Source organism: Marmota flaviventris, chromosome 9 (genome assembly GCF_047511675.1).
Source record: "Marmota flaviventris isolate mMarFla1 chromosome 9, mMarFla1.hap1, whole genome shotgun sequence".
Classification (NCBI taxonomy): Eukaryota; Metazoa; Chordata; class Mammalia; order Rodentia; family Sciuridae; genus Marmota; species Marmota flaviventris.
The window spans coordinates 128,974,054-128,987,183 of NC_092506.1; the positions used below are offsets into that span (position 1 = coordinate 128,974,054).

The 13,130-nt window shown below is 36.1% G+C and overlaps 1 protein-coding gene across 1 annotated transcript; it reads left to right on the plus strand.

Annotated features, from left to right (window-relative positions):
* The first annotated feature begins 10,711 nt into the window (after positions 1 to 10,711).
* LOC139707155 (E3 ubiquitin-protein ligase RNF152-like) lies at positions 10,712 to 12,105 on the plus strand. The gene has a single exon (XM_071617203.1). The coding sequence runs from the start codon at positions 11,018 to 11,020 to the stop codon at positions 11,627 to 11,629; it is 612 nt and encodes a 203-aa protein (XP_071473304.1). The 5' UTR covers positions 10,712 to 11,017; the 3' UTR covers positions 11,630 to 12,105.
* Positions 12,106 to 13,130: the final 1,025 nt, after the last annotated feature.

Here is a 13,130-nt window from a genome sequence, read left to right on the forward strand (position 1 = left end):
TTTTCTAGTGTTTTGACTATGTATTTAGTCAAATGTTTTTTTTTCTGCATTTATTGAGATAATTTTTTTTTATTCTTGTCTTTACATCTATTTAATTAAAAATATGTTTATTGATTTCTATGTATTGAACCAACCCTGCATCTCTGGGACAAAGCCCACTGATCATGTTGTACTATCTTTTTAATATGATTTTGTATGCTGTTTGCCATAATTTTATTGAGAATTATGACATCTCTGTTCATCAGGAATACTGGTCTGAAATGTTCTTTCCTTGATGTGTCTTTGTCTGGTTTTTGCATCAGGTTGATATCAGTTTCATAGAATGAGGTTAGAAGGTCTTTAATATTTTCTATTTCATAAAATAATTTTAGACAAATTGGTGTTCATTCTTTTTTCAACTTCTTGTAGAACTGGGCTGAGAATTCCTCTGATCCTGGGTTTTTCTTAGTTGTTAGGCTTGTGATAATCCCTGGCTTGTGAGAATTAATGTAATATACTCAAGACTTTATACTTTAGAGGAGAAATGCCTACTCTAACATTAGCCTGCTTTAGCAAATGTTAGTCCTCAAATAACAATATTGTTGAACATTTTTTGTTTTCCCCAGAAGAAGACTGACATCTCCAAGACTCCTTTCTTTAAACATGTATGTGAAAATGTGTATGTGTGTGTGTGTGTGTGTGTGTGTATCCAATGTTTTGTGATCACTTGGTAAAACTGCATTAAATAACACAGCCATCACATCAATTTGGGTACTTTACTCAAGCTTTTTAGCCCACATCTTAAATTTTTGATCCATACAACAGTTTTAGCTATAATTTCTATCAGAGTCTCTACATGGAAATATGAAATAATGAGATAAAATATTTTAACACTCTAACTCTCCAATATTATAAAATTTATTTCTAATTGAATTTAATGTTATTCATACTTCACATAATTCTCCTGAAATAAATATAAAAACTTTGAAATAAACAAAACACAAGTATATCATTCAAGGGAAGTGACAAAGACTGCATGAGAGCAGGATGAAGATTATAAAATATTTCTGAATTAAAATCTAAGTTCCATGAAAAGTTGAATCAATATTTTTATGTTTGTGTATTGAGATAATTACTACACTAAGACATTTAGGTGTTTGTAGAGTAGGAGGATATAAGATACTATTGCAGTGTTAAGAAATAGGGAAATAAGAGGAGCTCTATCATGAACATCATGTTGAATTTTGCTGAAAACCCAAATGTGAAGCCTAGGGATGTTTTGTAGAAAGCAACAAAGTTAAGCAAATAGATCATCAGTTTTCTTGCTTCTGAGTACAGTCTAGAAGGTAATAGTTTACACACATATTTGTAACAAATTCAATAAAATGCTTCATTTCAAGGGAAACTAATAAACCAGGCTGTGGTTGAAGGAACTATCAAGTTCAACTTGTTCAACTGTCTTTAACACATCTATAACCGAGAAGAAAAAATGACTATTTTCCATGAATAAACTCAGTAATAACAAAAGTTTTCTCAGATAAATGGCTACACTTTGAAAAATATTGCAATATTCATTAACTCTGGTTCTGCTTACAGAATAGTCTCAGAGTTCCTGAAAGACTCATGGGGACAAAGAAATATATATCAAGGTCTTATAGTCTTCTTCAAAAAAAATTCATTTTTTTCCAAGATTTAGCCATCCTGACATCAATGTGTGGATTCAGATATTTGGGGCAACGCTGTACTCTGATGATCCGGTTACCTTTTTCTTTTAAAATTACAAAAATTTCTGTAGAAAATGTTTACTTTACCCAAACACCCAAAGTGTCATTCTTTGAAAGAATTTAAATTTTCTTTGAAGAGCATTTTTTCTTGAAAGTTTTCAATGAACAAAATCATCCTTTGATATTTGGGTGAAAAATCAGTGAAAATTCCTTTGAAAGTTTGAATACTTCTCAGAAAAAGACAAAATACCTTTCTCTAAATTATTATTAACTGCTCTTATTACAGAAAAGTCAGTAATGTAATAGAAAATAATTTGGTATTTATTGATGTTGTCTTTTTTTTTGTTGTTGTTGTTTGTTTTTGGTTGTGTTCCTCGCAAAACAATGTAAGACCTCTCATTAGACCCTGGACGTGTATGGCTTGTTGTATAAGAAAATAAATTAAACAAACAATCAAACAAACAAACAAACAAATAAAAACTAATGTTTTATGTGAGTGTGTATACTTTTAAAATATATTTTTCAGGTTTTTCAACTAAAACCAATTCAGAGTAATGACACCTAATATAAATGGATATGCCTCCCATACAGCTTTATTTTCCAAATGACTAGTTTGTGAGAAGTAAATATGAAGAGTGAACTGAGACATCTTCTCTTAGAAAGAAATCAAGGAATGAATGGAGAGTGAGAGATAAGATGGAAATAACCGATAAAATGAGGAAAGAAGAAAATAGAGAAGAGAGAAAGGAAAAAAAAGACATTTGACTTTTTTTTTTTTTTTTTTTCATTTGGGAATGAAGACAGGTTAAACAACTTCTTCCTGAGGGAGCCAGTTTTCCTTCCAATTACTCCCTTTCCATTATAGTCCATCTTCTCATTCTCTCACACTCATCATGTTGAATATATAGCAGATATACATTGTGATTATGAACTAATCTGTGCTTGAAGATAATTTCTTCAGCCACTGTACAGTCCAGCTTAGCCATGGGCAGGTAGTTTAAGAACTGTGAAAAAAAAAGAACTGTGGTTGCCAATCATGCAGGATTTTCTTTTTCCCATTCTAGGAACCAAAATGAGAACCTCTTTTCTGTTAACCTTAGCTGAGAATGTAAGCGAAGGTCCTGACTGGCCCTGATTATGTCCAACTCTACTAAATATTGTTGTGAGCGTAATGGAACTTGATCTGGACAGAAATGACTCAAAGTCCCTGTTATCTGTTTGGGGTAGGTTAGTGTTAGTAACTACCAAAGCTCAGAAATGCAAGATCTACCCGAAAAGGGTTAATTTATTAAAAGATGAAGAAAGAATATGGAGCTGTCAGTATTACCAAATGCCTACTATTTATCAGATCAATTGGACTGTGATTCTCAGTAATATCACCCACAATTTATCTGGCCTTTAATGTGTATCAGCACACCTCTTTACTTGGACTATCTTTATTTATTTCAACCAGAGATTTGTTGAGTAAGAAAAAGAAAGTACTCTCATTTTATAGGTAGCATATTGGAAGTGAGGTAGACTTAAAAAATCTCAGATAATTTTCACATGAATATGAGTGTAGTAAAATAAGTTTAGAACATCTTTTCCTTAGTATTCGAAGAATTACTACCTATGTAGCAGAGTGATGAATAACCATTTTTTATTGATGTAAAAGCATCTTTTGAATGTAAGGTACTAGTTTATTCACTAAGGACTTATGTTCACTGTTCTCTAAAAAGATAATGAAAATTGTAAAAATAGAAAAAAAAAAGAAAGAAAAATAAGGTTGTTGGAAATTATTTATTCTTAGTACAAGTTTTATTATTGAGGACCAGTCCTAGGGCTGTGCATGTTTGAGGCAAGGAAAATCAGCAAACCTTCTCTGATTGTTTTAATGAACAGACTTTATTTTAAGAAGAGTTTTAGATTTACAGGAAAATGAAGCACATAGTAAGTACCTTGATATGATACGCCTTCCCTTATTTAGAGTTTTCACTACTTTTTTCTTTGTATATGACTGAGAAATATTTGATATACGCAAAAAATCAAAATATTTTGCCAATAGTTTTGGTATTAAGAAATTATTAATGGCAATGAATAGTTTAATTATTTATTAAAACACTAATTTTACAGTTTTTAAAGCATTGACAAAGAATAATGTCAATTTTCTTCATGATGGTGTCTTACAGAGTATATTCACCACACCAGAAGTCCCTGTTCTTCACCTCTTTAGCATCTTGTACTCTCCCTGATTTCTTGGCAATGTTTAACATTTTTAATGTTTTGACTTTTACATAATGTCACAAATATGGCATTTCAGACAATATATTCTTTCTGGCAAATATAAATTTATGATGCCTACATTATTTTTATGTTTGATAGTAAATTTCATTTTTTTTAAGTTTTGAATGACCCTCCAGTGTATGGATGTATCACAGTGTTTACATTAATAACAGGTAAATAGCTACTAAAGTCTCTCTTAGCTGCTTCCTGTTTTTGGCAATCATGAATGAAGAAGCTGTGGACATTTGTATGTGGGTTTTGTGTGGACTTAGTTTTTAATTCCATTGAAATAACACTGAGAAATACAATTAGTGAACCATATTAAGTGCATATTGTAATTTTAAGAAGCTACCAAACTGTCTTCCACAGTGGCTGTCCAATTTTGTGATCCCAACAGCAGTGTACGAGAGTTCTTCTTGTTCCACATCTTTGCCAGCTCTTGATATTGTGAGGTTTGAAATTTTGTAAATTTTTATAGGTTGTTTAATTTGTAATTTATTAATGACATATAATATTCAGTAATTTTTTCTATGCTTTCCAAATATATAGTTTGTTTTCTGAGGAATATATTTATTTCTTTCATTCAAATGTAAAACCATTGTATTAGGGTAATACCAAAATACAATAAAATATACATATATAATTCATATTTTGTCATGTTTGGACATACCTATTTACCAATATAACAGTGACCACAATCAAGTTTTTTACATTGAGAGTTTATGCATATGTTTCTTGGTGCCCTGTTGTAATTTCTACCTCTTGTTTTAATTTCTCCTCCTCTACAGTGGGGGGGGGGGTGGCAAACCAAACCAAACCAAAACAAACAAACAAACAACAAAAAAACATGGACTTGTATTGTGATACATGATACAGTAAATTGTAAATCACACAAATGAATTGTGAGAGCCTTAGTCTGCATAGATGGTGACCTTGGGACAATCAGTCATCCCTCAAACTTAGTGTACTCATCTGTAAGATTAGAAGTCTTCCAATCAGGACTCAAGATAATGGAAAGATAAGGACAAAGTAAAAAATGAATGTCTGACACAGAGAAAGCTATTGAATTCTGTTATCCAGTGTTACCATCCAAGCTTTAGTCTCGTGATGCAGAGTACATGTGAGTGACTACAACTCCATAGTTTCTTTCTTTTTATTATATTTTATTTGTTATTTTTAAATATTAATAATGATAGGAAATATTTTGGAATATTATGCATACAGTGAGTATAACTCATTGTAGTCAGAATTCTATATTTGTGATTCTACATCATGCAGTTACTCTGGTCATCTGTTCAAATACAAAGATAAGAAAGTTATGTCCAAACACATAGTTCATTTCTGTAACCTCTGGCTATAATTGTATAGACTTCAGTGTTTTCACAATTTTTTTTTCTTATTGGTGTTATTGAGGTTTAATTCTCATAAGAGTGCCCATCAAAAAATTAATTAAGTATTGACATTTACAATTTTGTGGTAAAATTACCACAATTACCTTGTTTTAAACATTTTAATAACTGATTTAATTAATTTAATCTGTTAATCAACCACTTAAATGCCTTCCAAGTCCCTGGCAACAAACTCTCCTTCCTAACTCTATGATTTTCTAATTTTGGATATTTAATATAAATGTAATTATCTCTCACCCGTACAATCAATAACTGATTCCTACATGGATGGAATAAGAAAGAATCTGCTAATGTGCCCCTTTGGATGACATCCTAGGAAGAGACCTTTGTGGTAACCACATGGAGCTATGCACTTGAAGGAACTAACAGTCCATTTTGGGTTCAATGTGCCTTGGTCTCTGGCCAATCTAGATGGACATGTGCTTGGTCAAGTAGCAAATAGGGTGTCATATTGCAGAGGTTACTGTACAGTCTGGTAACTCCTTCCATGTTAGTCACAGACTTACTAAATGACCCAGCAATCCTACTCTAAGTGTACACCCAAGAGAAAAAAAGGTACATGAGTATTCACAGCAGCATTATTCAAATAGCCAAAAAGTACAAGTGATTCAGTCAACTAACAATACAGATTAATAAATATGGCATTTCCATCTAATGGAATGTTGTTCTGCAATAGAAAGAAATGGAATACTGATGACATGCTATTATATGAATAAACCTTGAAAATATTAGGCCAACTCAAAGAAGCCAGTCATAAAAAAGACAGGGTCTCACTTAAGGCTCTGATTTTATCCTTGATGAAGGAAGAGCCACTAGGTACTTTGTCCCAAGTGCAGACAGCCACACACCTCTCCAGGCACAGTTAGAGAAAGGTTCACTGAAAAGTTCTAAGGTGAAGCCAGGTTTCTCAGCATGCTTTGCATGGTTCCTCCCCCAAGTTCCCTGATGTCACAATTCCTTTCAACACCTATTCTTCTAGTAGATCCTCCAGACAGAAGGCAGCATCTTCCAGGATAGTTCTTGTCATGCCATGTCATTGCCCTGCCCAAACTTCTCCATTCCTGCCTTTCTCTGGACCTCACCAGAGAGCCACTTTCAAGGTTGCTCAGGGCAGAGCTCAATGCTCTAAGGAAGCAGGCCCTACAGCCTCTAGGAGGTGCTCTTCTTAGAGTCATGGGCTAATGGAAGAGAGGGGACTCAGGAAAAAGTGCATCATGTAATTTATATCACAGAATTTTCCTATGGGTACGTAAAGTATATACATATTTTGAATAGAGGTTTACATGTCCCAAATGAAGGTGTCATTTCTTATTTTCAGAAATCTGTCACTTTAAAAAACTCTAATAGAAGGCCACATTTGTCATATTTATGACCTTCATTCAGTTGTATGTTGAAAACAAAAGTTGTATGTTTTCCTCTGACCCAATATTAATATTGCTAATGGCATAATGACTTATTCAACCAAAATTTCAGGCAAGGATTTATGAACAGCCTGTCATCACCAACTAAACCCTCCCAAATGAATCCTCAAATGAACACCTCACCAGGATGGATATCCCAGCATGTGGCACTATCTAATATATGTATTGAAGTTGAGTCACCTGCCATCCTCACTGAGAACTCACCTCTCTGTTCTTTTAGACTCACTGCTCCTTCACTGGAACCCCTCAGTTGTTTGTTTTCCATTTTAAACACTGTATTGTGGTTAAAATAGACATGACATAAAGTTTTACATGTTAAGCATTTTTAAAAAAATATTTTTTAGTTGTAGATGCACATAATAACTTTCTTTTTCTATATGCAGTGCTGAGGATTGAACCCAGGACCTTGAATGTTCTAGGTGAGTGCTCTATCACTGAGTCACAACCTCAGCCCTCAAATTTTTTTTAAACCTAATTATTTTCCTCAATATAAATACTCTCAGGTCCATAGCATATTTGAGAAATATTGCTATCCCTGAATATATGAATTTAATTCATTTCAGCAAAATTCTACCATATACATTTCCTCTATTTTAGAAGAGTAGATGGTGGCCAAGTGCTAGGAAATACTTCTTCAGGCCTTTGGTAAAACCACTATAGAATCAAGGAATCCCTGTAATGAATAGAGTATTTGAAAATAATTCAGGCCTAATTGTTATTGGTTATCTATTTTGGGCTTGTATTTATTTTATAATGTAGATATCCTCATTATATTTTTAGATTATTATTAGTGGTTATTAGAACATAATCATGGGCTGGGGTTGTGGCTCAGTGGCAGAGCTCCTGCCTTGCATGTGTGAGGCACTGGGTTTGATTCTGTATCCTACATATAAATAAACGAGTAAAGCAAAGGTCAATCAACAACTTTAAAAAGTCATAAATAAAACGCTTAGTCATATACCTATTAGTTTCATTCACTTGTACTATATTTATCCACATTAGTCATGTAAAAAAAGACTATTTCTTTAATTATGACAGCGTGAATATCAGGAGGAGTATTCCTCTTTAGTTGTGGAAATTTTGATTTTTACAATAACAGCCCAATTATTTAGGTAAAGTACATGTAAACATGTACTGTATATATTACTTTTTTTTTTGATTTAATGCTTCCTTATTTTTTCCATAAATTGCCGAATTTTAATATTGTTTTATTTTATTTTACTGTCATTTTTTAGAGCTGTAAACAATGTTGGAACCTGATTCACTAAATGCTGTCATATTTAAAAGGGCCCTTCCGGTTTTTATTCTGAAGCTATAATTTTTTATAGGACTGTATCATGGTATTTAGGCATTTCAGTACTGTTTTCAACATGAAATTATATTATTTTCGGTTTCTTGATGTAAAACATGAACTATACTAGCAACTATTCTCCTACAGTAGTTAGGGCAGAAGTAGTTCTTGATTAATATCAGTGGGGAATAGTCAGCCCATTTTATAGAAACTTTGGATGTAGACTGCCATCCACTTATTTAGAGCGAGTAATGTTTTATGCTGGAAAGTAAAAATTATTTATAGGATTGATTTAACAACCAATGTTACTTTTGAGAGAAAACAGATTAGATTTATTGAACTTGTAGAGTTTCTTTTTCAAGGCCCAACTTTTTCCTCATTTAAATTAATTGTGGGCTCAAGTATCATTGAAAGTCTTCACTGGCCATCAATTGTGATAAAGCTACTGTTTATATTTAAGAAGAAAGTTATATTACTGTATTTATTTTAGACTTAAATATATAATCTTCACAAAAAACTGAAGAACATATTTATACTTGAAAAAAAGCTTTAACCACTAATTCTTAATTAGGGTATTTTTAATAAATGTTCTTTCTTGTTCTCTATCAGGGAAGCATTGTTCAAAGTGTCACCTCTGGACTGGTGCAGTTTTGGAAATTATTACTTATTTGAAATGATATAGAAATTGAACATAAGAACTTCAAACATGTTATAGTAGTTTAGCTGAGTCATTTTATGCTTATTGAATCTAACAATAACAAAATTTTGAGTTATGTCTTTGTTTCTTTATTTCAGTGTCCTAATAATTTATTTGCATTTTACAAAACTCTCCCTGGGAACAAAACAAAGACTAGAACACTCCCCATATCAGCATCATGTGTATGAAATAAAGAAGATGTAAGAAAAAACAGGGACAGAGTGAACTTAAATTATGGTTTTCAACTCCTATAAGTTTTCTGAGAATTGTAATTTTTTTCTGTATTCAAAATCTCCTATTTCCATGACATGTTTAATTGTGTTTCCTGGCTTACTCTTAATATGCTCTAGTTATAACTTTTTTTAATGGAAAAAGTAGCAGATTTTTATTATCATTATCAATGCCAAACAAGACTTTAAATCAATTAAAATCTTTCATTAAGCATAAAATTACTTTCACATTTGCTACAATCACAGTAAATAGGTTCTTTGTATAAAGGGACAGTCTTTGGAATTTAAAATCTCCCCAACTGAAAGATTACATATTTAAAACTCTGTCTGTTGCTCATATAATAGTGGATTACTCAAATTAAATGTTATACTCTCTTAAATAAGATAAAATGGAAATAATTCACTCATAAGATTTATAAACCATCTTTATTTATAAAATACTATCCTCAGAATTATAATCTCATCAAGCTTCAATTGAAGCAAAATTATAATCACTTAAATAAAAGCACTTACATAAACTAAAAATGAGAACTATATTACTTTTGAAGGCAGATAAAAAATTATTGTCAAGTTTCCTGTTGTACTTCTGAATGTTCAGTAGCAGAATCTTTTGAAGGTGGAATCCACCCTGAAGGGAACTCACTTCTACTTTCAGAATGCAGGGGAGAGAGGAAATCCAGCTCTGGCTGTAGATAATGAAGAAAACATCATGGTCCCATTGAGAATGGACGGGGTGGTGGCCTTGGTTGGAAAATATTCTTGAGATGCTCCATACATGTTTTCTGAAGGAGGTGGAAGAAAAAAGGTCCTCTTCTCATGAACTTACTCCTTGGATCCATTGGAAACAATGGATGTTTGATATGAGGGAAAGGTAAGAAAGCAAAGCCAGAGTCAGTTGCTTGGATTCCAGCAGGGAGAGATGAATCAGTTTCATTGGAATCACCAAGATCAACTTGGTATCCTTTCTACTGGCTTTCATTTCTGAAGATGAGGCCCATTCAATTAATCCAAGGGCAGCATATTGGAACTTCTGACTTCTGCTTATCAAGATGGTCTACTACCATAATTAGAATAACATCCATCTTGCCTTTGTAGAGGAAGATGTGGCTGGTGGCAGGATCATTATCCTATGGGCCTGTTCCCATGGAGGTGCCAGGGGCCCAGCACCAGAAGGTGCTCTCTGAAGATCACTTCACAAATCACAGCTTGATTCTCTTTTTAAACTGCTGATAAGATGGTCCAGAGGATTCTCTGGGCCCTTTGGCCTCTTTCTCCTCCCAATGGCACCAAAGGTGAGAGTATGAGTGGACCCTTCTTTTCCGAATGAGAAGGTCTTATTTCACATGAAGTTTGACTCAATGGTGAGGAACTATTTGGGGAATTCTGCTGGCAAAGACTGAATATGAAACATCAAGCACAGAAGGATATTTTTCCACAAGTTTAAATTTGAAATCCATTTCAGTTTATTTTTGTCTATTGAGAGCATTTTGTTTCCTTAAATCATTGAGGTATCTTTCAGCATTCTGAGCTGCCAACACATTATCATGTGCTTTTTTTCTCATAGTAAATAAAGTGTGCCTGATAAGAACAAATGGTTCTCGCCCCGCTCGGTGCCGAGCGCCTGAAGGCGGTGTCCGACCGGGGACGCGGAGGGCGGCCGGGCAGGTGGGGCGCCGCCCGAAGGGCCGGGCGGAGAGCTGGGCTGCAGGCGCCGCCGCCGCGCTGCCCGCGCCGCCCCGCAGCCCGCCGCGGGAGGAGCGGGTGACCGCCGGCCCGCGGCGTGCGTCTGGCTGAGCGGGGCGGGCGCGCCGGGACCACCCAGCGATGCTGCCGCCGCCGGTGTAGCGAGCGCCCGAGCGCGCTGCGGAGAAAGAAATGAACACGCCCACGAATGCTAGATGCCTGTGAGCTCCCTCGGCGGCACTGGAAAGGCAGAGTGGAGGCCTCCGAGTACCGGCTCCTTGCCCTTGGTCTTGGCGCTGCCCCTGCTGCTCACGGTCCACCATGGAGACGCTGTCCCAGGATTCGCTGCTGGAATATCAGATCTGCTTCAACTACTACAGCCCCCGGCGGAGGCCCAAGCTGCTGGATTGCAAACACACCTGCTGTTCGGTGTGCCTCCAGCAGATGAGGACGAGCCAGAAGGACGTGAGGTGCCCCTGGTGCCGCAGCATCACCAAGCTGCCCCCTGGCTTCTCCGTGTCGCAGCTGCCCGATGACCCCGAGGTCCTGGCCGTCATCGCCATTCCGCACACCTCCGAGCACACCCCGGTCTTCATCAAACTTCCTAGCAATGGGTGCTACATGCTGCCCTTGCCCATCTCCAAGGAGCGCACACTGCTGCCCGGAGACATGGGCTGCCGCCTGCTCCCCGGGAGCCAGCAGAAGTCCGTCACGGTGGTGACCATCCCTGCGGAACAGCAGCCGCTGCAAGGCGGGGCTCCGCAGGAGGCAGTGGCCGAGGAGCCGGACAGGCGGGGCGTGGTGAAAAGCTCCACCTGGTCGGGCGTGTGCACTGTCATCCTGGTGGCCTGTGTCTTGGTCTTCCTCCTGGGCATCGTGCTCCACAACATGTCTTGTGTTTCTAAGCGCTTCACTGTGATATCCTGTGGCTGAGGCGGGGTGCAGGGAAGGCTCTTGTGGGTGTCAACTTAGGGGTTGAGTAGGTGTTGGTGACGGGATCCCAGCGAGAAGATGGGGGGCGACACTGACCATTTGGTGCTGAGCGCTGGCCTCTGGGTTGCCACTTGATTCACCTGAAGACAGATGCCAAGGGAGGAAGGTGAGGTCTCTACAAGATGCCAGGTGAATTGTTCTGAGTGTGGATGGCAACGGCTTTGAAGATGATTGCATGCATCCTCATAATCATGAACTAAATGGGCTGTGATTTATGAGTTTTCAAGATCATGTTATGAGATAGACATACTCTACTTAGACCTTAAACCGTACATGTGCATACCATGTGATCTCTAAATGCGGTAGATGAAAATAAAGATGCTGTGTATACAAGTAGAATTAAATCTTGAATCCATGTAAAAAATTCAGTGAAGACATACACTGCAGGCTTCTTTGCTCTTTTTTTTTTTTTTAATGGAACCCAGTCTTCATCTAGTTGCTAAGATTTATATATATATATATATATATATATATATATATATATATATATATATATATATATATATATACATTTTGAATGGAACCCCAAATCAAAATAAGTGAAATGGATAGTCGTTTTTGTTTTTGGAGAAAATATTTGAACAAGTGTCTCCAGTGTGTTGTGTTTTGTCATGTACCTTCATTTTTCTTCACTTGTGATTAGAGCTTGCTACATGTTTATTAAGCTGAAAGCCCGACAGGGAAGCAATAAACCAAGAAATAATGAGAAATGCCTAATCCCGCAGGAAACCTGTATGCCAGTTTTTCTCAAGCCATCTCACAAAATAAGAATTTAAAATGTAAATATTGTGTATTTGTGTGTATATGTGTGTGTGTGATTTGATTTACCTCAGGTTTTTGAGTCTTTTCAGAAGAACCCCAGGATTAAGACCTCGTGGGCATGAAGAAGTCAAGTATCTGAAACGGTGGGCACCTCGATCCTCCCAATGAGACGTCCCCTACGCGACACCCCAATACTCACCCCTCTGCTCTGTGTTTAAGTCCTGTATTTTTTAAGGCACAAATGGAGAGTAACAAAAGTTTGACTTTTCTCCTAGTTCTGGAGTATTATAAAAGCCACACTTGTTGTTAGCAATGGCAAAACTGATGGGCATTTCAAAAGGCAGTCCACAATTATTTTTTTGAAAGATGCTGTTCCTTGAGCATTAGACCTTTTTGAATTCCAGTTTCCTCTTGTTGGTGTAAGCAAGAAAATCTTCTGTGTTTCAAAATATGTTTTTTATTGAGAGAAATGGCAAGGTAGACTTACAATTCACATTCCTAATGTAAGTGTTCTTAAATGTGTAATGGTTTATAGATGTTCATAAAGAAAGAACTGCTGGATTAAATAATAAATTCTCATCTCTGGGTTTAAAAAAAAATTAAAATAAATAAAAAAAAAAGAACAAATGGGTCTCTTGAATTCTTCAAGATCTTTGGCTTGCTTTCTATAGATCTGCAG